Here is a 24,885-nt window from a genome sequence, read left to right as displayed (position 1 = left end):
CCAAGTTATGCACTGAATTTTGTAGCCAAATTGTGCTTCCTCATTACACATTTTGTGAGATTTAGTGCAGTTACCCCATTTAGCTATATGTACAAGTTTGAACTTCCTAAAGCAAGACAAGAATAAAACTGGGAAGAATGCATCATACTAAGCCTAATTTTTGTAACTAGTTATTCCTGGTACCTTTTTGGTTCCTTATTTTTTTCCTAACAGTCCAATATAATAATTGGATGTATAATGTATATCTCTGATATGTAACATCAGAAAGAATTACTGTGAAGACTTGACGTGGCAGAGAATGGAATCCCTTCAGATCCCACCGCTGCCACCAAAATGCGAAGGATTCACCTTCTTCCTCTATGTATCCTACTTTTCAATGTTATCGCTGCCACCACCTTTGAAAGATGCTTTGCTCAAATAATAAGCAACATTTGAAGAAACAGTAACTTGTTTATTTATAGCACAAAGCTTGATGGTTGCAAGAATGTTATAACTTAAGTTGAACGATGTTACTTCTGTACAGTAAGTGTTGCAAGACTTTTCAATCGTTTCACTGAGCTTAGTATGGTATTAGCTTTATAAGACTTGTTTCTTTCAGTTAGGAATACTGTCCTTCTTGAACTTAATTGATCTGTACCCGATCAAACTTGGACTGGGGAGTTTAACTGGTTAACCCTAGTCCTTCTATGACTTAGGGATGTAACCTCAGCTCTTTAGTTATTCCTACTAAAGGCTCAGCAACTTTAATTTTAGCCCTTCTCCGCTAAAACTCTCTAGCTGCTCAACTTCCTCCCACAATCTCTTTATTTCGATCACACTCCTTTCCCACTGAATAGAACCAACTGCTCTGCTCAACCGACAAACTCCAACTGCCCAATTCCAACTGCTAAATTTTGAATTCTAAGGCTTCCACCAGCAAGGTGAAGCCACGCCCCTTTCCCTGGCCATGCCCTAGAGGCTCCCAGCTTCTGTATAAGAATAGCTGAAATATATAACTTTAAACAGTCAACCTAAACATAGCAATCATGAATAAAACACAATGATCATGACATCTTTAAATACCTTCCAACCCGGAAAGATTATTTTTGCTTTTTCTAGACCCAGAATAAGCAAAAATAATAGAGAGTAACACAAAATACATATCTATACATAAACATAACATCATACCTTAAACTCTAAATACAAACCTGTAAGTCTTCCGATCAAGGTGCTCTGGATAGAGCATCAGCTACTACATTACATTTGCCGACCTATTTACATATGGCTTAATCAGGTTTACATGCACCCGTTTCTCAATCCCCAATCGTTCATCTAGGATGTCACAGTTCACATGGTTCTGCTTCCTGACGATCCTCCACGGTCCAGTCCAGTCTATCTGTAGTTTGTTGTTCTTGTTGGGTGTTAAAAACAGGACCTCATCTCCGACGTTGAAGTCTCGGGGTCTCGACGTTGCGTCGTACCGGATCTTTTGTTGCTCCTGGGCCGCCATAAGATGTTCCTGGGCGATGTCCCTGGCCATCTTTAATGTTGACTGAAGATCTTTGATGTAGTTGTCGACAGGAACAGGATCTGGCGTAGGGCTTGCTTCCCAGTGCTCTCTGATCAAATCAAGGGGTGCACGAGCCTTCCTTCCGAATAACAGTTCAAAAGGCGAGTAACCAGTGCTGTCCTGTGGGACTGATCGATATGCGAATAACAACTGCTGCAACTTGGTGTCCCAGTCGTGGGGTCTCTGCTGGCTATAGGCCTTGATCATTTTCACTAGTGTTTTGTTCAGGTTTTCTACTAGGCCATTCGTTTGCGGATGATAAGGTGTGGACGTTAGGTGTTTAATTCCGCACAACTCTAATAACTTCTTCATTAGCCGCGAGGTGAACTGAGTCCCCAGGTCTGACACAAGCTCTCTGGGAAATCCAGTCCTTCCCCAAATTGATAACAGCGCATTGGCTACGGTGGAAGTTTCAATATTGGTCAAAGCCACTGCATCTGGATACCTGGTTGCATAGTCTATTACTGTGAGGATATATTTGTATCCTCTCCGACTGGGCTTATACAAAGGACCAACTAGATCAATCCCTACTCGGAAAAAGGGTTCCCCAACAACCGGCATGGGAACTAAAGGTGCTTTGGTCTTATCTCTTCCCGTGCTAAACCTTTGGCAAATATCGCACGACCTGCAAAACTCCTTGATATGTTGATACATGCCAGGCCAGAAAAAGTTCTTGCTGATTCTTTGGGTGGTTTTTCTAACCCCCAAATGCCCTCCTTGTGGATTGTCATGGGCCACATCTAACAGTTGTTTCCTGTAGTTTACAGGTACCACTATTTGGGTACGTGTTTCTGGCTCATTCAAAGTCTTATGGCTTGTACTTTTCCTGTATAAAACTCCCTCCTTAAGTACAAACTTAGGAGTTTTACTTTCTTCTGTTCCTGTGGCGCTCTGAGCTTGCAAGAACAAAGGTTGTAATGTTTCATCTGCTAGCTGCTCTCGCAGTATCTCTTGTTTTCCCTCTATTCCGCTGACCAACTCAGTGATGCTTGAACTAGGCTCAGGAAGTTGCTCTGAGCTAGCTTGGATGGTCAAACACTTGGCTTTTGGAGTGTGGACCTCCATGTTGCCTTCATGTTTCTCAGCTTCTTTCTGCCAATTCCTAACTTTTCCATTTAAATCATTCCCAATCAAACATTTGTATGGGATGTCCGCGCAGACAGCGAAGTCCCATAATCCTTCCCAGCCTTTGTACTTGATGGGTAAGGATACTACAGGGGTTGGTATCGACGGACCTATCCCCTTTAAATTTATCTCTGAAGAGGGATGTTGGTATCTCTGTGGGACCACTTCAGGACGTATAATACAGACATCCGACCCAGTGTCTCTCCATCCCTGCGTGTGTATCTCATCTATGACAATAGATTCTAAATAGTCTTCAGAGATTTCCCTTGAAAGGATAAATAAACATTGTTTTTCTTTTGGCCTCGCATCAGGGCTTCTAGACTTAACTTCAGGTTCTACTTCTTGTTCTATTGGAGCTCTATTTACAAAGAACGTAGACCTGTCTTTCTTGATTAAGTTACATTGATATCTAAGATGCCCTGGCCTTCCACAATGGTAACATTTTATCTTTTCCTCAGGCCTGGCTTGGCCTGCAACTGCCTCATGCTTCCTATAGGCGGTGTTTTCTCCTGAACCTCCCCTTTGCATCTGTGTGCGTGCGTGAGGGTAAAACGTCGGCCTTAGAGGTTTTTTCTCTTTTGGTTCTTCCTCCTTTTTAAAATCTTCTTTTAAGGTAATTAGCTGGTCAATCATAACTGCAGCTTCGTTGGCTGTCTTTGGGTTTCGGTCTTGAATTAGCCATCTGTATTCTGAGGGAACTAGGTGAAAGAGCTGCTCCAGCTTCAATAGTTCCTTAAGTTGCAGAAAGGAATCTACTTCAGAAGTCCTCACCCAGCTGTCAAAGTATTGAGCTTGCTTTGAAGCAACTTGCGCAAAACTTTGGTGTCTGTCCCTCTTTAAAGTTCTGAACTTTAATCTGTAAAATTCAGGCGTCAACTGAAACTTTTGTTGTACCTGCAGTTTAAACATCTTATAATCTCTGTGAGTGTCTTCAGCCATATCACTATATATTTCTAGAAGCTTTCCACTAATTTGTGGCCTCAGATATAACATCCATTTGTCTTCACTCACTTCAAAATCTTTACAGCACCTTTCAAAGGATATAAGGAACTTTTCTATATCATCTTCCTTGTTATATCTGGGAAACCTTTTTAAAATTACATCAGATGCTTCAGCTCTCAAATCCCCTTCTTGGGTATCAGCATGAGGTTGAGAGTGTGTCAATCTTTGCTTCTCCAAATCTATTTCCATTCTCTTCAACTCTAATTCTTTATCCTTCTGCAGTTGCCATCGTTTTTCCTCCCATTCTCTCTCTCTTTGCTTCTCCTCCCATTCTCTCTGCCTGGCTCTCTCCTCAATCTCTAGTTTCTTCATCTCTAATTGATACTTGAGAGACATTTCAGACAAGGTTACTTGTTCTGAATCTGAGGAGGAAAGCTCTCCTGCCTCCTCTGCCAACTTTTTCTGTTTCCTGGTGGCCATTTCCAGACAAGTTTTACCTCAGCTCTTTTACCTAAAGCTGATCTCCGGCACCAAACTGACTTTTGCCACACGAATTTCAGGCACTGAATCAGTTTTTGTTACACGTATCCCAGGCACTGAATCAGTCTTTGTTACACGTATCCCACCGCTTGGCACCAATTATGTGAAGACTTGACGTGGCAGAGAATGGAATCCCTTCAGATCCCACCGCTGCCACCAAAATGCGAAGGATTCACCTTCTTCCTCTATGTATCCTACTTTTCAATGTTATCGCTGCCACCACCTTTGAAAGATGCTTTGCTCAAATAATAAGCAACATTTGAAGAAACAGTAACTTGTTTATTTATAGCACAAAGCTTGATGGTTGCAAGAATGTTATAACTTAAGTTGAACGATGTTACTTCTGTACAGTAAGTGTTGCAAGACTTTTCAATCGTTTCACTGAGCTTAGTATGGTATTAGCTTTATAAGACTTGTTTCTTTCAGTTAGGAATACTGTCCTTCTTGAACTTAATTGATCTGTACCCGATCAAACTTGGACTGGGGAGTTTAACTGGTTAACCCTAGTCCTTCTATGACTTAGGGATGTAACCTCAGCTCTTTAGTTATTCCTACTAAAGGCTCAGCAACTTTAATTTTAGCCCTTCTCCGCTAAAACTCTCTAGCTGCTCAACTTCCTCCCACAATCTCTTTATTTCGATCACACTCCTTTCCCACTGAATAGAACCAACTGCTCTGCTCAACCGACAAACTCCAACTGCCAAATTCCAACTGCTAAATTTTGAATTCTAAGGCTTCCACCAGCAAGGTGAAGCCACGCCCCTTTCCCTGGCCATGCCCTAGAGGCTCCCAGCTTCTGTATAAGAATAGCTGAAATATATAACTTTAAACAGTCAACCTAAACATAGCAATCATGAATAAAACACAATGATCATGACATCTTTACAATTACATTTTGTGGATAGCTGGTAGGCTTGTGTGTGGAATTCATTTCTTTCATTTCCTTTGGTACCTTCGGAACTTTGGGAGCACGAAATGGGAAGGACCTGTTTACAATGAAAGCAAGCGGGAGTTAATCTCGGCACCTCCTCTACTTTTCGGCATCACAGTTTAATCTTTTTTATTAATCCCTCAGCAAACAAAAAGAAACCCTCATTCCCTAAAAACTAATACCAGTTACCTCTCCTCTAGAATAGAAAGTAGAAACATCTGTAAGGAAGCATTAAACCCAAAATAGAAAGGAGATTGAAGAGTGCCAGGAAAAAGGGAGGTTTTTTAAGGAAGCTCAGGGAGGATAGCTCCAGGAGGTCGTCGCGCTTCCTTACTTGGAAGTGGGAAGCCTCCTTAAAATGCCTTGGAAAGAGTGTGTGGCTACTGGTGTGGTGAAGCCCACTCCCCACAATGGGCCAATAGAAAATGGATCTTTTGGCACCCCAGAGTGAAAAAAGATATCTGTCCTCCTGAATTTGGGAGGCTCCCAAAAAACAGATCGAGACCCCCACCGAAAGCCAGGACACAAAACGAATCAAGGTTTACCCAGATTGCACAACTCTAATAGCTGGTGGTTTAGATTCTCCATTTGCTTAAAGGATTCATTACACTAAAATTGTCTGGCAAAAGTTAAACTAAATTTGAAATTGTTTTGCAACTCGTGGAACATAGAAATTGATACTGAAGTGGTTTATTAATATAGATTGATCAGATATACAGTAGAGTCTCGCTTATGCAACCTCCGCTTATCCAACATTCTGTATTATCCAAGGCAGTCTGCCTTTTAGTAGTCAATGTTTTTGTAGTAAATGTTGCGATATTTTGGTGCTAAATTTGTAAATACAGTAATTACTACATAACGTTATTGTGTATTGAACTGCTTTTTCTGTCAATTTGTTGTAAAACATGATGTGTTGGTGCTTAATTTATAAAAGTATAATGTAATTTTATGTTTGATAGGCTTTTCCTTAATCCCTCCTTATTATCCAACATTTTTGCTTATTCAACATTCTGCTGGCTCATTTATGTTGGATAACTGAGACTCTACTGTAGCTAGTAGCTACAAATAGTTGTGCAAAGCTTTGCAGATACTTTTTTTCTATCCAACACTGCCTGCATGTGTTTAAATCACATTCTTCCTTTCTGAAAATTTTAACATCTATCACCATGTCCAGCTTCTTTTTTGAATTGATAAGAATTTTATTGCTTTCTCCTGTGCATAGCTGGCACTATGAGTTTTTTTTAATCCAAAGTTGATGCCAAGTGTATAATTCTGATAAATAGCATTTCTGTGAAGCAGCTTATCTTTGGTGTTCTGAAACAATTTTTGAAATACTTAACCACTTGTTCTTATTTTTGACTTCTCATTTCCTGGCACTGTAGCAAATGACCTAAAGGCACACACAGACACATAGACAGCATATGCTTTCCTCCCCAAATTTTAAAAATGATATTCTAAGAGAAAGTTCTTGGTGCAGTTTGAATTTAATAATATGCAGTGGCTGCTAATTCTGTCTTGAAATATAGGAAATGGCTAATGCTCCTTTAGTAGCCATACACAATCCAGCACCTTTCTGCTACACTGAACCACAGTTCCCAGCAGGCAGGAAAAATACCCAAAACATTTTTTAAAAACCCACTCAACTACAGCAAACTGAAGTAATTGCAAAAGTGTGAATATATATCGTGTTTCCCTGAAAATAAGATAGTGTCTTATACTATTTTTTGCTCCTAAAGACATGCTAGGTCGTATTTTCGGGGATGTCTTATTTCTCTCTCTTCTCTTCCGCTAAGGAAGGCGCCTGCGACGTGAAGGAAAAGGAAGGAAAGGCGCGCGCCTTTCCCTCCTTCTCTTTTGCCTTACTCAGCAAAAGAGGAGAGAACTGTCACCATCGAAGAAGGGGAAGGAGGACTCCTCCTTTATCTTCCCAGGTGGGAAAGTGGGCTGTCGCCACCGGGGAAGGGGAAGGAGGGCTCCTCCTTTGCCTTCCTGGGTGGGCGGGGAAGGGGGCTGTCATTGCCGGGGAAGGAGGGCTCCTCTTTCGCCTTCCCTGGCAGGGAAGGGGGCCGTCGCCGCTGGAGAAGATGTAGGAGGGCTGCTCTTTTGCCTTCCCGGGTGGGGAAGGGGGCCGTCACCACCAGGGAAGGCGAAGGAGAAGGAAGAAAAGGCGTGCCATCCCTTCTCCTTCTTCTTTGGCTCCCTCTTCCTAGGTCTTACTTTCGGGCGGGGGGGGGGGAGAATTTGGCAATTCTCCCAAACTTCTACTAGGTCTTATTTTATGGGGATGTCCTATTTTCGGGGAAACACGGTAACTAGATAGCAGTTGAGTTTCTGAATTTATGCAAAACATAGATAGGGATTGAAATGAATTTCAAATTAAGTACAATATGAGAAGTAATCATTGTATTACAAAAATGTAAGCAATGAACTTCTCCCAAAACATTTGCAAGAAATTGATAAGGATTAATAGATTAACCTCTACGTGGGGTTGCCTTTGAAGTCTGTTTGGAAGATCCAAGTAGTCCAATGGGCGGCAGCCAGATTGCTCACCGGGGCGACATACAGGGAGCATACAACCCCCCCCCCCCCCGTTATGTCAGCTTCACAGGCTGCCAGTCTGATACCAAGCACAATTCAAAGTGCTGGCTTTAGCCTATAAAGCCCTAAGTGGTCCCGGTCCAACTTGCCTGTCCGAACGTAGCTCTCCCTATGAACCTGCTAGAGTGTTAAGATCTTCTGGGGAGGCCCTGCTCTTGGTCCCACCTCCATTGCAGGCACGATTGCTGGGGATAAGAGACAGGGCCTTCTCAGTGGTGGCCCCTCGACTATGGAACTCCTCAGTGAGATCAGACTGGCCCTCTCCCTCCTGGTCTTTAGAAAAAGGGTAAAACTTTGGTTATGCAATCAGACGTTTGGGTAGTTCAATATTGATCCGGCATAATGTAGCAACATAAAGTATGACAGCAGGACTAGATACTAGGGTTGTGCATTTATATGAAACTTACCGTTTCTGTTTGTTACATTCATATGGCCCCATTTCTGTTTCCATCCGCCGCTGACAGAAATGGGTTCCTATACGAATGGGCTTTTCTGTCCAAGGTCCGGAAAAAAAATTCAGGCCTCGACCATAGGCTGGGACCTGCAATCGAGCGCTCAATGCTCGTAGGCCTTGCAAGCAGGGCCTACAAGCATCGGGCGCCAGGTGCTTGGCTGAAGGTCTTGTGAACCAGGGCCTACAGCCAAGCGACAAAAATCAGCAGAGGAAAATGGCTACCGTTCCCTCTGCCATTCCTTTCACTGTTCCTTTTGTTCCCGTGGGATTATACCGTTCCATGCAATCCGAATGGATGAAATGGTACAAAACCACAAATGAAACAGCTGAAACAGAATTCGAGCCCCACCCTACTAGGTATTATGTTTTAAAGTTTAATGATATTTATATGGGTTAGTGTGTGTCTTCCGGGCTGTATGGCCATGTTCCAGAAACATTCTTTCCTGTCATTTGTCCACATCTATGGCAGGCATCCTTAGATATTTATGTTTTATTTGTTTTATTGTTTATATATTGTATTGTTTGTTTATCATTGAATGGTGGCATCAAATTGTGCCAAAATCCGTAAGCTGCTCTGAGTCCCCTTTGGGGTGAGAAGAGCAAGATATAAATGTAGTAAATAATTTATTTATTTATTTATTTATTTCAATTATTTATACCCCGCCCTTCTCACCCGAGGGGACTCAGGGCGGCTAATAATAATAGATAATAATAATAATAATAATAATAATAATAATAATAATAGATAATAGATAATAAATAGACAGAGGTAGTAAAGATCTAGTTATATGACGTCAGTGAGGAATAATAGATATAAAGAATGGTAGGTATTTTCAATTATATCTTATTTCAAAATGTGTTCCTCTGTAAAATTCCTGATACTACCAATTGTGAGAGAAATTTGCTAGCAACTTAAAAACTGTAAATGCTATGAATAAAGACTTGGGAAATAATTGCCCTCAAGATGATGAGAATCTACTTCAATACCAAACTGGCTATCTTTAGTTTTCTTGTTAATATTTAGATAAATCATGTTTTTAATTACATTCTACTGTATGGATACTTTGTTTTGGATTATAAATCCCAGCATAGCAGTGCCGGCTGAGATGGAAGAAGTTGTGATTTGTCACACGAGAACGATACTAGTTTGGGAAAGCCTGAGCTTGTCACAAAATAAGGACAAATTGAAATAAAAAGCAGACCATCTCTCTCCGACGTATTAGTGCCATCTGGTGGAAGCCTATTTTGACTACAGGACCCTCAGATGGACTGCAAAATTGATATCTTCAGTGGATTTTTATCAAGACAATTTACTGCTGATTCTTCTCCTAGTTCCCCATACAATTTACTTCTCTGGTCCGCATATTTCCAAATATGTTGATGATAGTTACATTTTAGGGGTTTAAATATATAGACTTGAATGTGTTGCTGGGAATCTTACTCAACCCTTTTCTGCCTTTTGAATGCACCCAATCATCCCCATGTATTTTCCAAGCACATATATGAAGCCATGAGAATTTAGCAAGTTGTATTATGATTCACATTTATTTTTAAAGAGAACATGAGTAAACTCATGCTCTCAGGAAATTCTGTCTATCAAACATATTTCTGTGGAAACATGTTAAAGATTGTGAGTAGTTTGTGAAATATTTGGGGTCACCTTTATAAGTGGAGCAGATCCTCACTCTTTGTCCTTTTTTTCTTTTAGGGTGTGTTGTCAGATTTATCCAAAATGACACGACTCCATGGTTTTGATCCGGTGGTCCTTATCTTGTTTGTTGGCGGGATAATGTTCATTCTAGGATTTGCTGGCTGTGTAGGAGCCCTACGGGAGAACATCTGCCTTCTGAAATTTGTAAGTTGTTGGATTGTGGTGTGTCTGTTTTATATCCGACATTTGATTTGAGGAAAGATAGGTTGGATGGTGTTGTGAGACTGCAAAATAAAAAGATGAAAGGCCAAAAGTATTATGCCCACATTGTTAGATATTGGGCTTGTTATATGGTAATGCATTAGATTGCCAGTTTGAATTCAGTGGAGTATGAGTTGTACTTTCCAGAAATTAGACTCTGGAAAACTGTGCTAACTTACCGTGAGTTACTGAGACAAAAAGCTCTTGAACACTGGAGGCGGGGGGAATGTCCCCCCCAAAAAATATATATATATAGTTTCTCTTGCAGTTCAGATCAACCTGGAATGTGAGTTCTGGAAGATGTCATTTTCTCTGCCTAGCTTTCTTATTCCTCTGCCAGATTTGCTGAATTATGGCATGGGGTCTTACTGCCTTTCATAGATTTCTGTAGTGAAAGAGTATTCAATTTTCCCTCCATAGGGTTGTGTGCTTGTGTGAGTATGGGTGTCCGTACTGTTGAGCTTTAATTGATTTGTTTTTTTTCCCATACTCAAGGTTTCCCTAGCGTTGAGCTAGGAGAGGTGACTCTTTCAAGCTGGAGATACTTGAGTCAGCTATAATACCCTCCGGCTATTATTTCAGCTGGCAAAATGACTTGGGTTAGGCCAAGACAGACTTGTAGTTGGTAAGCTCTACATCAGGGATGGAAATTGCGTGGGTCTTCAGATGTTGTTGACCTACAACTCCTAGCATTCCGTATTGGCTATGCTGGCTAGGATTGCTGGGATTTGCAATTTGACCACATCTGGAATGTCACCCCGGTGTTACATAATGAAAAGTTTTGTTGGTATACTTCGATGGTTTTCCAACTTATAAGGAAGTCCATTCCATATTGCGTCATCTACCAAGGAACTTGGCTATGTCATAAACTACTATGATACCCATAGGAAACTAGTCAAATGCATGCAAATTGAAAGTTGTCTGAGAACGTATCAAATGCTCTCATATTCCTGTATAAAAGAGGTTAAAATGCTGTCTTTGAGAGAAAATTGACTGTGCCTACTGAGCTTGTTGAAGAACCCTTGGGACCTTCTTAGGAAATCTCCAGATCCCCTGAAATTCAGTTGGAAAGTATCTGACCATTTTTTCTCTTTCCATATGTACCTTTCTGCTTGCAATTTCTTGTCCCTGTTTTACAGTTCTGTGGCACAATTGTACTAATTTTCCTCATGGAGTTGGCGGTGGCTGTTCTGGCATTCCTGTTCCAAGACTGGGTGAGGGACCGAGTGGAGACATTTTTCAAGAACAATATTAGGTCTTACCGAGACGACATTGACCTGCAGAACCTCATAGATTCCTTGCAGAAAATAGTAAGTTGTTTTGATAAAGGTTTATTGATGTGCCCAGAGGTTGTTAAAACTGTGAAACAAGTTATGCACTCTGTCTGTTTGTATATTGTTTCTGAGTAAGAGTAGCGTGGGTAAAGAGATAATATTGACATCATAACTGAGGTCAGACAAAAACAGCCATACATCAAGTTGAGGGCTTTGTCCTGCTTATTTCGGTTTTGTATACCTCTCTCTTTAGCCTGAGGTAGAGGTCAGCAACCAATGACCTTCAGACTAATGTCATGTAGTCTTCTACCTTTTTCAAAAAGTCTTTCTAATAAGTGCTTCATATTTTTGGCAAAAGCTGTCTGTGCCCCCTCCTCTAGCAGCCAGCGATGCAAAAAGGAAGACATCGCTAGAAGATAAAAATGTTGAGGAAAGAAGAAAAAGGGGGCAGAGAAAAAACTAGAAAATGCTTTCCTCCTCAGTTCTTTGTCATTATTTAAGAACTGTTTTCATGAAAGGCAAAAGAGAATTTCAAATTGTTTGTGACAGTGATGGAGCACATCAGTGTGTCACTCTTGTATATATTAAATCAGGGATGAAGAACATCTGGCCCTCCAAATGTTGTTGAGCTGTAGCTTTGCTGAGATTAAAGGCATTGGTTAGGGATCATGGAGGTTGCAGTCAAATAAACTCCGGAGAGCCTCTCTTTTCCTGTCTCTGCTTCCAAATAACAGTGACACATACATCAATCTCCTTCTTGTTCATTTGTTTTACTGCACACACTAGCATGTCAAGTGAGGGTGTTCAGATAAAGTTTTTCCTTATTTGCTGCCTTTTCCATGTGCAAGCAGCTACTTATATGTAGAAGAAATTTAGACATTGGTTCCCCTCCTTCATATGGCTTGGGCCCTGCCTATCTTCATGATTGCATCTCCCCTTGCAAACTGCCACAGGTTCTAAGATCTGCCTCTTGCTCCCGCCACAAGCACAGTTGGTGGGGACGAGGGAGAGGGCCTTCTCAGTGGTGGAACGCCCTCAGAGAGATCAGGCAAGCCCCTACACTGTCTTCTTTCCGCAAGGACCTGAAAACCTGGTGGTTTCTGCAGGTTTTCAAGCAGGAATAATCCCTAGCCCCCCCCCCCCCCCCGGCTATTAACTAGGGCCTTGCTTTGCATCTTATCCATTACCTGGCCCTACGATATTCTGATGCACTAGTCCCAGCCTAGCCTGTCATAGTTGGCCATGTCCACTCAGAAGCTCTGGTCACTGGTATATTGAATCTGTTGATGGAGCATATTGGAATTGGATTTTAATTTTGTGGATTGTTTTGAATTGTATGTTCTTGTTTTATTATGTTTTTGTTATTTTTATTATGTTCACGTTGTTGTATGGTCAATTGAATGCTTTGTTTTATATTGGAAACTGACCTGAGTCCTCCTGAGGAGTTAAGGCGGTATATAAATAAAATTTTATTATTTATTATTATTCATAATGTTTGAATGTTTGCCATTACTTGTTGGAAACCATCCCTTAGGGAGATAGGGCAGGATATAAATAAAGATGATGATGATGATGATGATGATGGTTACGTATAGCAACAGATATGTCACTTCAGCCGTATCTCTTTGTATGTCTAGTCTTTTTGCATGTAGATCTTCCATGATGAGTTAGTTTCACTTCACTTCACTTTATTTCTTAATTAGTTGCTCTCCACCAGAGTGCTCCGAGCGACTTACAGTTTAAAATATCATTCCACAATGTAAAAAACATTCAACATAAAAACATTCAACATAACAACATTCAACAAGTTATAAGACAAAAGATTCCTAAGCAGCCTTTATGGAATGTTTTTTAAAAAGTTACTGGGCAGCTTTGTGCTGTTAATATATAGGCACAAAAGTGTGATTTATGTGTGTACCCATGTCTCTTTTTGGAAATGTTCTCTAGTCCCTGTCCAAAACTCCCTCCAATAACTGTCAGGCCCCAGTGCTGTTTATTGATGAGGAGAAGGAGGTAATTCAGCCACAAAAAAAAAGTCGTGGGCCCCTCCTGGGCCTAAGAGAGGAAGAAAAAGAGGGCTGCGATCCGTCTTTAAGTATATCCTTGTTCAATGTATTTTCAAAGGCTTTCATGGCTGGGATTACTAGGATGTTGTGTGGTTTCTCATGACAAAATGTCATGAGAAAATGCTGCTAGAACACGGCCATACAGCCAGGAAACCACACAACACCCCACTATAACCTTGTTTCTTCCTCTTGCTGAGTTGAAGCCATTGGCTTCTTCATCTGCTGGTCTGCCGCCCTCCTCCCCTCCAGTAAGCAGCAGGAGCATCCCTTCCTTACCACTGCCTGAAATGTCGGGTCAGAGAAACAACACGAGACAGAACATTATACACCACCAACTCTGTGTAGGAACTCATACACTGTTTTTTCTTTTTGAAGATGCTCATATTAAAATGCATGGGGGATTTCTATTGTTGCAGCTGTTGTCTTTGTTTCGGTTTTACATCTATTTAAAATACTTCTTGTTGTTTTTTGTTTTAGTAGATCTTTTTGTTCCACATGCAGCTGTACCAGCCTAACAGATTAAAGCAGAAACAGAGTAGGAATTTATGTCCTCATTAATACAGGATGTTTTTTCTAACCGAAGGTGGCCCTACAGTTCTTTTTGGATTGTACATCTTAGCAGCCCTAGTGAGTGTTGGAATAATAAGAGTTGTAGTCCAGAAACACATGAAGGGCTAAATGTTGACTCTGATCTTGGTCCATCAAATCTAACAAGGCATTGGGATAATTTTGCAGCCTTTGTTTTTAACAGCACCAATGTAGTTTGAAACTTTATTTCATGGTCAATGTAGACCCATATAACGCAGGTTACATGAATTGAACTGAATTATATGAATTTACTCTTGTTAGATCTCCATCTCAGGAAATAGTTATGGTTTATTATTATTATTATTATTATTATTATTATTATTATTATTATTTTCTTTATTTATGCCCCACCTTTCTCCCTGAGGGGAATCAAGGTGGCTAACAACAACACACGTTCCTCTTTCTATTGTAGCAGGGAGTGATTTTATTTCTTTTACAGAATCAGTGTTGTGGTGCCCAGGATCCAAATGATTGGAACCTTAATATTTACTTCAACTGCAGCAGTTCAAGCAAAAGTCGAGAGAGATGTGGAGTCCCCTTTTCCTGTTGCATCCAAGATCCTGCAGTGAGTTGTTTCCTGTATTTCTTTGGTTTATGTTAATGCTGGATATTGTGAAAGGAAATGTATTCGGAGCAGTGTTCATGAATACTGAGAGATTGAGGGAGGGGGAAAGCAAACAAGTGCAAAACATTCTAAAATCATGAATGTATAATACAGTGTGGCCTCAGTTTCTGCTGGGTTGAATTCTGAGACGCAACTGATACCCAAATCTATTGATGCTAAAGTCCCATTATACACAATGGTGCATTAAAATGGTGTCTTTTATATAAACTCCCCAAATCAGGGTTTGCTTTTTGAATTTTTGTTTGGAATATTTTCAAACCGTGGATGGTTGAATCTGTGGATACAGAATCCATGGACATGGAGGGCCAGCTGTACTCTCTACAAAACTTTTCATCCTCTAATTCTGTATTTGAAAACAATATATAATCTAGAAATCTCATCATGGTTAATTTTTCTGTCATTCTTCTTCAGCAAAATGTTTTGAACACACAATGTGGCTATGATGTCAGAAATATGGTGAGTAGTTTCTGTGTTACTGTTTTGTTATTTTATTTTCCCACTCCAAGCCTACATCTAGGTTTTGCTTTTCCAAATCCTGTTGAAGGCAGAATCTTCTTGCGTCTCTTCTAGATCTACAGTGTAGAAGGATTTAGGAAGGTAGTAGTCATCCTTTCATCAGCCTCCCTTAAAGAGTATATACAGTGTGGGTCTGTATTTTCTCCTTCATTTCCTCCTAAGGAAGCTTTCCCAAAACTAAGCTTCAACCGTTAAATTCATTTTCATATAATGCGAATTTTCTAAAAAAGATTAAATAGTCATTCATGGTGGCAGGCAATCATGTTTCAAAATAATATTGTCTCGAGTCCCTGCAAGCTAGAGCTGACAGTATGGAGCTCAAACCGGCAACCTTCAGGTCAGCAATTCAGCTAGATTTAACCCAATGCACCAGAAAATAAGGTGAAGTCTTTTGAATAGGGGTATAGTCCACAAAACAAGCACCACAGCAGTGTTAGCCCTTCCATATGCTATCCTAAACTAAATAATATATATATTTGGGTGGAATTACACTACAAAAATGTACCTGTTCCGACTTACATACACAATCTATAGGTTTGTTCTTATCGTATTTGTAATTTGGGGACTGTCTGTAATTGTTACATTTAAAGTTTGCCAGTGTTTTGTCTGTTGTTGACATTTTATCTTTATGGATACAAATAAATTATGAATATTGTTTTCAGTGGATGAGGATCTCCTCTCCCACCAACCCGTTGCTTCTCAGGCTTTCTGATGTGAATAACTGACTGGGAACCGGTACGACACAATATGTGTACCCATTAGCTGTAGTTGATTGGTTTCTGGAAAATCCATTGACCAATGACTAATGGCTTGTGAACTGGCATTCATCCGTGGACTGCCATTTTCACCAGCACTGTGTCTAGCACTCACCTGATTGCCTCCTAGCTTCATCTTTATTGTGCCATTGAAAATGTACCTGATTAGAACTTGGAACACGTCACTGATTTTTATTTTCTGGCAGTAGTTTTGATTGCTAACGAATGAGGATGCTCCCTGTCAATATTAGACAAAAGCAGGCTTTCTATCCCCCTCTATCCATTTATTACAAGATTAATTTTGGGCATCATATAGGAAACAAATGCCCATAATTTCTGAGGATAAACAGCTTCATATGTGAAAGAAATTGAATCAGAAAGCACCACAGTGTTTTTAAGATTCTGTTTGTGGTTTGCCTTATTCATCTTTTCCATGTTTATTAATGCCATGCCTGCAATGTTCTCTGGCTACCTTACAAAACTAATAATTAGGAGAGATGGTGCGTTACCTGTTTGTTTGTTTTTAAGTAAAAGAACTGGCTGCTGTTAAACCAATAGTACTACTTGATATTTATCAGCTGGTAAAAAGTAATGCTAGTTTGCTTTAAAGGTTAGTTTTCAATCTTTTGATCGTTCAGATGATTTGGACTCCAATTTCCAGTGAGGCTAATGTCTGTTGAAGCCCAGTCACTAAAGAAGTGGTTACAATGAAACTCTTAAGTAGTAGAGGCCTGAGTGTCTTCAATTATAGTGAACAAAACCAGGTAACAAAACTTGTAGAATAAATTTCAGAAATAAATTGTGTTATCTGTTCAAGTGAGTCAGAAGTTAAGCTATTCTTAGCTCTTCATGTCTCTAGTGAACAGATTCCCATTTATATTGTTTGAATTGTTTTCCTTAAAACTGAACAACTAACAAAAATGTGTGTAATACCTGCTCTTTTTTTCTCCAGTCGGTATCTTTATGGGATGAAAGAATCTACACCAAAGGTTGCATCCCTGCACTGGAAGCTTGGTTGCCCCGGAATATTTACATTGTGGCAGGAGTCTTTGTGGCAATTTCTTTATTGCAGGTGAATGGCCTGATGGGATATTAAGTTTTCCTTCTAAGCTGTCCTTTCCTTTCACACTGCACAGTTAGCGTTTTCTGATTCCATTTCACTTGCCATAGCTCCAAACAATGGAATTCAGGGATTTGCATTGCTTCTTGAAATGTGGGTCCTAGCTCCATCAGCTCATTTTTTCTGAATGTCACCTAGTGGCTGTTTAGACATTTACACAAATCTCCAGAAGATTCTTCCACAGTACTTCATAAAAAGGAAAATCAGCTTGTTTAGCAGGCTTTGCAAATGATGATTTATTATTAGTTAATGTTTCATTTTAGACCTTATATACCCATATACCTGGATTCATATAAAATTTCCCAGACCAAAAGGGCCCCAAGTGGAAATGTTTAAGAAGCTGTGGTTTAGGGGAGAGCTTAAAATTCTCAGCCAGAAAGCTCCTGTAGTGCCTTTGGCCAAGCTACAAACCCCAAGTTTCCACGCATGGCAGCTGAATCCTAGTCCAGTAGTCTCACTTATCCAACATTCGCTTATCCAACATTCTGGATTATCCAACGCAGTTTGCCTCCCACCCCGATCCATAGCTGTTTCTCTAGGCAGCAAGGATTGAACTTTTTATGGATTTAATTTCTGACAATGTTGCTACTATAAGTTCATTTTATGCAATTCTATCTTTATTTGTAGTCAATTTGTTAGTAGCCAATGTTTTTAGTCAAATGTTTTCAATATATTGCAATGTTTTGGTGCTGAATTCATAAATACAGTAATTACTACATAACGTTACTGTGTTTTGAACTGTTTTTCTGCCGATTTTTTGTAAAACATGATGTCTTTGGTGCTTAATTTGTAAAATCATAACACATTTTGACTTTTAATAGGCTTTTCCTTAATCCCTCCCCATTATCCAACATTTTCGCTTATCCAACATTCTGCCGGCCCGTTTATGTTGGATAAGTGAGACTCTACTGTACTATGATTCGGTATAGTGAAGGGGTCTTGAGGATGATGCGACATATTCTACCTACTATCTCATAGTTTCAGTGGTGTCTATCGCTATTGAGCTGATAATGGCCTTGAATTGTGCTTAGAGCATAATTTGATGTGTGATTTCTGAATTCTCAAAGTTGGAACACACAGTGCAATTTTCAGTCTGTATGTTGTTCCCTTCCTCCCCATCCCTGCCCTTGAAATATGCTTCCATTCTATCAGATTTAGACACCAAACAATTTATATAGTGGCATAACCCATTAGTCAGGAATTCACAAGTGAGTGAGAGAGGTTTGCCCAGCTGCTTAGGGAATCAAAGTCTAACTCTTATCTGTTGCCTTCATCCCATGAACTTTGGACAGCATGTATTTATTGGGGGAGTTGGGAGTGCATATCACAACTCCTTTCCTAGCAAATTCATTTTAGAATCTGAAGCTAAGTGTATATTCAGTTGATCTAATTCCTCCAGTTTACTTTGGAGAAGTGAGCAGAACAAATCACTCTAAATGCCTGGTGTGTTCACAGTCACTCCCGCCTGAGGAAAAAATGAAATTACTTAGATCAGACATACACCTACTGAAAACTGAGAAAAGGAAGTCACACTGAGCAGATAAACAGCACTGATGTTGGAGAAGGAGGACCCGTTCTTGTCAAGGAACACCCATAAAGCATGCCCTGCTTTTGCTTTGTACTATGCAGAGCTGTTTTTTTTCCATATCTGGCCAAACCTAAAAGCTGAGATAGTGACAGAAGCCTCCTTCCTATGCAAATACCATTTGAAGATGCATAGTTGCTAAATTCTGATCTAAAAACATGTCTTTTTGGAGCCAGGGTAGCACCTGGCAGTTCCGGGGAAGAATTTAGCACAGACAAATTGTATTGGCTGTCTGGACTTCCTAATAATGTCTGGCATACACACACTCATGCACAGAGGATTTATTGGTTGAATCAATAAAATAAAAACTGGTTGGTAATAGGTATGTGCAAAAAAATTGGAAAGCGTCGTAAGTTGGATCAGTTTCGTATGATTTGTACTTACGACGTGATATCCAACGTGCCTGTGTGGCCTGCACCAAAAAATTAAGAAATTGAAACGTACCCCATATTTTTTTGTTTTAGTTTTGTAAATCTCGGAAGCCTCCCAAAGTCAGTTTCATATTCGGTGCAAGGAAGCAAAGCTCAAAAAGCAAAGCCAAAATAGCTGCCTTTGTGCCTACCTTGCCTTTCTCCTGTAAATTAATGGCCTCTCGCCATTAGGAGAGGGAAACAGAGGGAACAGTGTTTTCTGGGAACAGCACAGTAGTTTGGGAAGGGGGGAGCCCTATGCCAGAGATTTCAAAAGGCCCTGCCCTAAATTACATTTCCTAGAATGCAGTGCACTGCTCAGCATCAGAAAAATTTGCCCCTCCATAGCCAACTAGAGTTCCAATAAATTTTGATTTTCGTTCCTGCGTTATAAATGTCATTTCCTAATTGGTTCTATCGTAAAAACATGGCAAAAGTTTATTAAAGAGCAAACTGTCTTTGCACGAGAAACATCTTGTTATAGCACATTTTGCTGTAGTCTCCAGTCCACCAATTTAACATCATCATCCACCCATTTAACAGAGCTTTTGGCATAAAAACAAGTTCCTGGAATAGAACTACTTTCAAAGTAAGGACTACACAATTAAACAGGAAATAACACTTTGAAACTAGGAACATGTTTTCTTTATTTCTTTATTATTGCTATTATTATTATTATTATTATTATTATTATTATTATTATTATTATTATTATTATTTATTCCGAGGCTGGATGGCTATCTGTCAGGGGTGCTTTGATTGTTTCTACAGTGTGGTTTTTGTTCCTGAGTTGTAAATTATGATATAGAACCTAATTGTTTCTATCATAAACACATGGCAAAAGTTTATTAAACTGCAAAAACCTTGTCTTTGCATGAGGGATATCAGGTTATAGGACATTTTGCTTCCCAGTCCACCAATTTAATATTGTCATCCACCCATTTAACAAAGTTTTTGGCGCAAAAACAAAGTTCATGGTGTAGTAAGGACTACACAAATAAACAGGAAATAATACTTTCAAACTAGGAACATATTTTCTTTAATATTAAAAAAAGTTGTTTATAAAAACTTGGAAAATTCCCCAAAAGTCCATGGATATGTGAAACGTTCTGAAAATTGGTGGACTAAGAGTGGTAAATGTGTTCCACCATTGTAGAGGGTTTTGCCCCAATAGCTATAAAAATGTGGGAGAAAGGAGATTCTGAAGTTTCCCCAATTATAGTATTACTCTCATTATAGCAACAGATTTTTTTATTAACTATACATTAGAAACACTATAAACGAAACGCCAGCACCCCCCAGTTTTGTAATGACCTTTGAACCATTTTTAACAGATTGTACATCCCTAGTTGGTAATCCTGACTATATCATTTTGTTTCCCACTGAGTCAACAAAATTGTTCAGAGAGTTGTTCTTATATGTGATGCATGGGAAAAGGGGGAAATCAAACAAGTACATGGAAAAGCTCCCTCTGAACCATATTCTTTAGTGAATATTTCCTTTTCCTCTCACATACATGCCCCATTGAAGATTTACACAGTTGCTAATGCCTTCTGAGATAGAATAGAGAAAATAGAATAGTAAATTTGTTGGATGTGCTGAAATAGGAAAGCACTTATTTTCAAAGTTAAGCCCATGAATCTGACAATGCAGTTGTAAAAGTGTTCCAATTTGAAATGCGTGTTCATGTTTCTCAGCAGATTAAGCACAACAAGCTGCTTTGGTCCTGAATCACTGGAGACTCAGACTTGGATCTTATTTTTTTAAAGTAAGGGCTAAACGAACCTTGATTCTTTATCACCCTAGCACTATAGAAAAGCTTTCAAAGAGAAAAGCATAGACAGCAGAATTTATCTCTTCATTGTTATTTTAGGAAGAGGCCCAATCTGTGGATGCTTTTGTTTTTGTTTTTTCACATGCACCTTTTTGTCTTTGCTAGATATTCGGGATTTTCCTGGCGAGGACGCTGATTTCTGATATTGAAGCTGTGAAGGCAGGCTTCCGATTCTGAAGATAAAAACAGAGATTGACTGTGAAGATAAGCTGAATCCCATGGCTCTTCATTGTCATCACAGCAAAAAAGAGAGGAAAGGAAATGAAACTTGAAATCTAGAAATAGCTTGAAACATCTAGAGCTGAAAGCCATAATATTTCCTTTTAAAACAATGTGTAGCTGGATACCATACTGCTTAGCTAGAAGCAAGAACCAGGGAATCTTGTACCTCTTCCATCCACCTCATGAATTGTTTCATAACTTTAATCTTTTGAAGGGAACATATGTATTTCTTGCCTTTTGTATCCAGAGGGAAGATTCAAAAGGGGCAGCAGTGGACATTGCTAGAAATTTCTGCCCCAAAATAAGTACTGTCTTAGTTCTCCTTTTACAGTAGTGATATCTTATAATTGTTGCATTTCCAGTGTTGATCAATGCCTAGAAGAAAGTCCCACGATGCCAGATGTTTACATCCTGGGGTCAGGCATGGTATATGTGAAAGATCTTTAATAGTTGAAATACTTGTTCAGGGAATATTGTGCCTCTTGGCAAACTGAAGTATTCACTGTGCGAGATTTTTAAATGAGAGCCATATTTATACAGATGTTAGAACTAGGGTGGGGCTGGCTCCTAAAGTTACCTAAAGTCTTAATAGGAGCCCTCGCCTTTGTGAAAAAAGCGAGCTTCTTTTATTTTGACCAGATCTAATGTATCCATTTCAGATGTTAGGGATCAGAAGAGAATCCTGGAGATTTTTCAAAAGGACATTCGTTGTACTGAAAATCCTCACCTATGTGGATTTATGAAGTAGTAGTGATGTGTAGACTCAGAAGCATTGGTCCACAGACCTTTTTGGAAAACTCAAAGACTGGATGCTCCTATACTGCCTTTCAGACATTTGTGGTATGGCATTATTTATAGATGTTTGAACAAAAAAAATCTTCTCTTATGATTTTTCTAATACTGTTTGATATAATACTTATAAAACCATTTATCTGCTGGACTGATAAGTTGCTTGTTTTGATAGTTCTATGGAAGTGTATCAGAAATTTCCAGAATTCCATTTCCATTCCTGTTCTCTCGTTTTCATGATAGTATCTGAACCAATTTAAGAAGCTTTTAAACTTGGGACGGACAGCTTTTGGGGATTGAGGAGCTATTAAGCTCCTCTGGCTCTACTGAGTGCAGTACTCCACTGTGTTGCCACATATTACCAGATTGTATTAGTACCAACAAGAAAGTAGTGACCCCTGCCCCTTGGTGGCAAAATATGGCAATTTCTCCTTTAATACAAGCACAAAGGAGCACATAGGGACCACCAAATGCAGCGCCCAAACAAGAGTCAAAGAACATGAAAGGCACTGCAGACTAATTCAACCAGAGAAATCAGCCATAGCAGAGCATTTGATGAACCAGCCTGGACACAGGATATTATTTGAGAACACAAAAATGCTGGACCATTCCAACAACTATCATGTCAGACTACACAGAGAAGCCATTGAAATCCACAAGCATGTGGACAATTTCAACAGAAAGGAAGAAACCATGAAAATGAACAAAATCTGGCTCCCAGTATTACAAAAAACTCCAAAATCAAAACAGTAGATGGGAACCAACACTTTGAGGGCTTGACTGAACAAAGGATGCCCCCAGGCAAGAGACAAAACATTTCCAATGCTAATTAGGGTGATTAACTGAAACATTAATGCTGGCTCCCAGTGACAAAGGACTCTTGCCACACCCTGGACTCTACACAGATATATATTCTTTCCTTTCCTTACTTAGTTTATCCATACCTCACAACCTCTGAGGATGCCTGCCATAGATGTGGGCGAAACGTCAGGAGAGAATACTTCTTGAACATGGCCACACAGCCCGAAAGACATACAACAACCCAACAAAGGAGCTCTTGTTTACAAACCTTATCACAGTTCCACAAAGCCTTCCTTACTTTAAAGGCAAATTGCTGTTTTGGGCAATAAGGATGTCGCTAGAATTCAGTATCAACGAGCAAATTTGCTGGCAAAGGGTTTGGAGGATCCCGCCAAAAAGGAAAGGAGAGGCAGGTACTTCTTGCTTATTGACTCCTCCAGCTTTAAGCCTCACAAAGGAAATTTGTCTGTTCTGTATATGCTAAAGTCCCCCCACATATATGAAAGTTAAGGGGGCCATGTAAAAGTTCAGTGGTATTCACAACCTCTGAGGATACCTGCATAGATGTGGGCGAAACATCAGGAGAGAATACTTCTGGAACATGGCCATACAGCCCGAAAAACATACAACAACCCCACAATGTAATTTACTTCTGAGTAGAGACACAGGATTGCACTGCAGTGAAAGCACTTTGAATCTCTTAAATGTAATGGGTTTCTAAATGTGCTTAACTCTGGCTATGGTGTCACTGTTTTTCATATTGCTTTTTTTTTCAGGGACTTTGGGCTTTCCTACTGTCTAAATACACATTTAAAAGTTTGTATTTGTATACTTTTGTATCTTTTTGTAAATAGAACAAGCAGTAAGAACAAAAAAAATATGTATGTGTGCTTCTCTTGTTTAAAAGACAGCATTTCTCTGCCAGAAATGTTATGCTATCTTGTTTTATAGAAAACTATTTTTGAAAACTAAAGTTACTTCCAGAATTTATAAGCCTTTGTTTATGGACCGATGAAAATTGAGCCTGCATTGAATTTTTTAAATTTAAAGACAAGCCATTCCTGCAATATTAATTTTTTAAATGGTATGAGCAACTTCTGTGTGTTTCCTAAGTGTTTTGTCCAAGAATGGAGACAAAACAGAAACCTTCTGCCTGAGGACTGACCTCCTGTCTGAACACGGTAGAAATGGACAAGTGTGTCTCGTGTTGGTGTCTTATTTGTATGATGTGCCGAATATGTTGAGAACCTTTTCCTGATGAGAAGCATGTATTTTTAGGTGAGGTAAGTAAGATGTATAATCCCATAGGTATCAGCATGTATGGCTGCATGCTGATACCTATGGGATTATATGTCTTATTCGTTTTCTCTGCCACCTTATTTCTGTCATTTCACTTTTTGGTTTGTATGGAGTCTCTGAATCTGAGTCTTAAGTTCACCACCTTGTCTACTTGCAAGATCTCTCTCCACATATGTATAATTTCTTTCAGCTCAGATAATCGCAACTCATCCTCGGGAGAGGTGATAAGGCTCTCTGCTATGTGTTTGCTCTTTTCTCCCTGAGGAGCAGTCAGAAAAATTACTTCCTGCTGATTCTCCTTTTAGAAAACCAAGGATTTTCTTGTTACTGATTTATTTACTTGTGGAGGACACCTTCACTTTGCCCCTGGTAATAACCTCACATCAGCAAACCCTCTCTAGCTCTAGCCTTTTATAAGTAATCTGTGTGATTTGAAGGTTAGGGAGGAAGAAGGCTGGTAAATGCTAATACTCAAAACTCATCCTGTGGCTATTTCTATGTCTCAACATTGTGAAGCAGCATTTGCAGTAACTACCTTATTGGGGTTAAAGACAGCAAGCAAGTTCCTCACCTATTAAACATCAAGTATTGCCAGTGCTACTCAAAGTTTTTTCCCCATAGGAGTTGGCTTTCATTCTTGCTTAAAGGCACATCCGGATATACAATCTTCAGGAAGGTTTACCTGAACAGCTCCGTCGTAAGACATGGGAATTGTACAAAATCAAGGAAATGGACATACTTATGTATAAATCTAGAAATTTTAGTCAAAAAATCAACCCCCAAACCTGAGTCGACTTATCTACGAGTTAATGTGAGCTATGTACCTTAACATATGATTGATTTCTACACGAGTATATACACTGAGTGCCATTCTTTGATGATCTTGTCCAGTAGCATGGACTATGAAAATATCTGATTGTAGAGGAAGAGTTATCACCCCCATTGCCATC

The 24,885-nt window shown here is 39.6% G+C and overlaps 2 protein-coding genes across 2 annotated transcripts in view; both read left to right on the top strand.

The window, feature by feature from the left end:
- LOC134297668 (uncharacterized) overlaps positions 1–2,931 on the top strand; it is a 345,438-nt gene extending 342,507 nt beyond the window's left edge. The window contains exon 2 of the mRNA XM_062975825.1: positions 1,099–2,931. The gene's annotated coding sequence lies outside the window, so the exon portion shown is untranslated. The remainder of the gene's footprint in view (positions 1–1,098) is intronic.
- tspan14 (tetraspanin 14) overlaps positions 1–23,690 on the top strand; it is an 81,560-nt gene extending 57,870 nt beyond the window's left edge. The window contains exons 4-9 of the mRNA XM_003224091.4: positions 9,848–9,994; positions 11,191–11,361; positions 14,419–14,544; positions 15,016–15,060; positions 16,828–16,947; positions 20,930–23,690. Coding sequence (XP_003224139.1) covers positions 9,848–9,994; positions 11,191–11,361; positions 14,419–14,544; positions 15,016–15,060; positions 16,828–16,947; positions 20,930–21,001 — 681 coding nt within the window. The 3' untranslated portion in view covers positions 21,002–23,690. The remainder of the gene's footprint in view (positions 1–9,847; positions 9,995–11,190; positions 11,362–14,418; positions 14,545–15,015; positions 15,061–16,827; positions 16,948–20,929) is intronic.
- Positions 23,691–24,885: the final 1,195 nt, after the last annotated feature.

Source organism: Anolis carolinensis, chromosome 3 (genome assembly GCF_035594765.1).
Source record: "Anolis carolinensis isolate JA03-04 chromosome 3, rAnoCar3.1.pri, whole genome shotgun sequence".
In the NCBI taxonomy this organism is placed as follows: Eukaryota; Metazoa; Chordata; class Lepidosauria; order Squamata; family Dactyloidae; genus Anolis; species Anolis carolinensis.
The sequence above is the reverse complement of the archived record's forward strand: the minus strand, read 5'-3'. Positions and strand labels throughout refer to the sequence as shown.